Genomic DNA, 2230 nt, shown 5'->3' on the forward strand with positions numbered 1-2230 from the left:
CAGCACGGGCGGCCTCTGCCTCCTCCCTGGGCCGGGCTCCCCAGGGGCTTGCAGATGTGGAGGGCAGCCGCACACCCGCAGACACCTCACACCTGAGCAAACTCACACCTGGGGGCACCTCGTACCTGGGCAACCTCACACCTGGGGCGACCTAATACCTGGGTGACCTCACACCTGGGCAACCTCACAGCTGGGGGCACCTACACCTGGGCAAGCTCACAGCTGCGCAAGCTCACACCTGGGCGACCTCACACCTGAGCAGACTCACACCTGGGGGCACCTCGTACCTGGGCAACCTCATACCTGGGGCAACCTAATACCTGGGTGACCTCATACCTGGGCGACCTCACACCTGGGGCGACCTAATACCTGGGCAACCTCACACCTGGGGTGACCTAATACCTGAGCGACCTCACATCTGGGGGCACCTCATAACCTAGACAACCTCACACCCGGGGCGACCTCACACCTGGGGCGACCTCACACCTGGGCAACCTCACAGCTGGGCAAGCTCACACCTGGGCGACCTCACACCTGGGGCGACCTAGTACCTGGATGACCTCACACCTGGGCGACCTCACACCTGGGACTACCTAATACCTGGATGACCTCACATATGGGGTGACCTCGCACCCAGGTGACCTCATGCCTGGGCAACCTCACACCTGGGCGACCTCACACCTGGGCAACTTCACACCTGGGGTGACCTCACATCAGGGCGACCTCACACCTGGGGTGACCTCACAGCTGGGCGACCTCACACCTGGGCAAACTCACACCTGGGCGACCTCACACCTGGGGGCACCTCACACCTGGGCGACCTCACACCTGGGCAACCTCACACCTGGGGTGACCTCACATCTGGGCGACCTCACACCTGGGGTGACCTCACAGCTGGGCGAGCTCACACCTGGGCTGACCTCACACCTGGGCAAGCTCACACCTGGGCAACCTCACACCTGGGGTGACCTCCCACCCAGGTGACCTCATGCCTCGGCGACCTCACACCTGGGGTGACCTCGCACCTGGGGCAGGTGGTGCTACCGACACCCCCAAGTACGTGGCCGGTTGAGGGACGCATGCCCTGCAGCGAGCTGCTCAGAGGTCGCTCTCCGGACGTCCCCACAGCCCTGGCCTGTGCTGCGGCAGACAACGCAGGCGACCGAGGCAGGGCCAGCGGGCCAGACCGCACTCTGAGCGGCCAGCGCACGCCTGCGACCCCTAGCGAAAGGTCACACGTCAGGTGCGCAGGCCCACGGCTGGGCGAGGGCCCAGAAACACAGGATGTTCCCACCGTGGACTTCGGGCGGACGTAGCGACGCCTCGTGGTTGACTAACAGTTATTTTCTTGAAAGTGCTTTCTGCACGTGTGACTCACGTGCAGGCCGCTCACGCCCGCGGTAGCTTATTCATAACCCCACCGTCAGTCTCTTCTCCTGACCCCGGGAGATGATGCAGAGCGACCTAGGGTGTCCCGCGCAGCTGCAGTAGGCCCCCCCCACCGCGCCCCGCGTCCTTGTGCAGACGCCCTCACAAGCGCGTCGACCGGGGCATGCGAGGCTGAGAGACGCAGGCGCAGGCGCAGCAGGGTGTGGGGCGGCTGCAGCTGCCGGACGGTGGCCCACAGGCCAAGACGGGGGCCGGAGGGCCCAGGGAGCGGCGGCCGGGAGGAGGGTCCTCTCCACGCTTCTGGCCGCGCAGGGCTGACGCAGGAGACCCCACCTCGCCGGTGCCCGAGGGGATTTGCGCGTCTGGTTTTCTCTCTGTGAAGCGGGGCACCAGGCCATGTTTTTATTTGCAATGCTTTATGAAAATCATGTTTAAAATGCATTTGCCACCCTGTTTCTGGTGCCCGACCCCGGTCACTTTCCTGCCCGAACCCAGTGCTGACTCCACACCTCGCTTCCCAGGGTGCTATGGTGGAGAAGAAGATTCTAGCAAAAGTGCACAGCAGGTTCATCGTCTCTCTGGCCTACGCCTTCGAGACCAAAACGGACCTGTGCCTGGTGATGACCATCATGAACGGAGGGGACCTCAGGTAAAGCCGTGTCCACAAGTGGGCCGGGGGGCCCGGTGGTCCCAGCGGGGATGGGGTCTCCGGGCCCTGGCAGGGCGGCTTCCCACGCACAGAGCACGCAGCCGCCTGAGGACGGCTCCCCAGCCCTGCTCTGCTGTCTGGGGTCCCCACTGCTCCCGCTGTCTGGGGTCCCCCACTGTCTGAGGCCCCCCC

At 64.8% G+C, this 2230-nt stretch overlaps 1 protein-coding gene across 1 annotated transcript in view; it reads left to right on the forward strand.

Moving 5' to 3' along the window:
* The window catches only part of GRK1 (G protein-coupled receptor kinase 1), a 14924-nt gene that overhangs the window by 2204 nt on the left and 10490 nt on the right, over positions 1-2230 (forward strand). The window contains exon 2 of the mRNA XM_012662819.1: positions 1911-2038. Within this exon, the coding sequence (XP_012518273.1) occupies positions 1911-2038 (128 nt within the window). The remainder of the gene's footprint in view (positions 1-1910; positions 2039-2230) is intronic.

This window comes from Propithecus coquereli, unplaced genomic scaffold (genome assembly GCF_000956105.1).
Source record: "Propithecus coquereli isolate 6110/MARCELLA unplaced genomic scaffold, Pcoq_1.0 Scaffold782, whole genome shotgun sequence".
Lineage (NCBI taxonomy): Eukaryota > Metazoa > Chordata > Mammalia > Primates > Indriidae > Propithecus > Propithecus coquereli.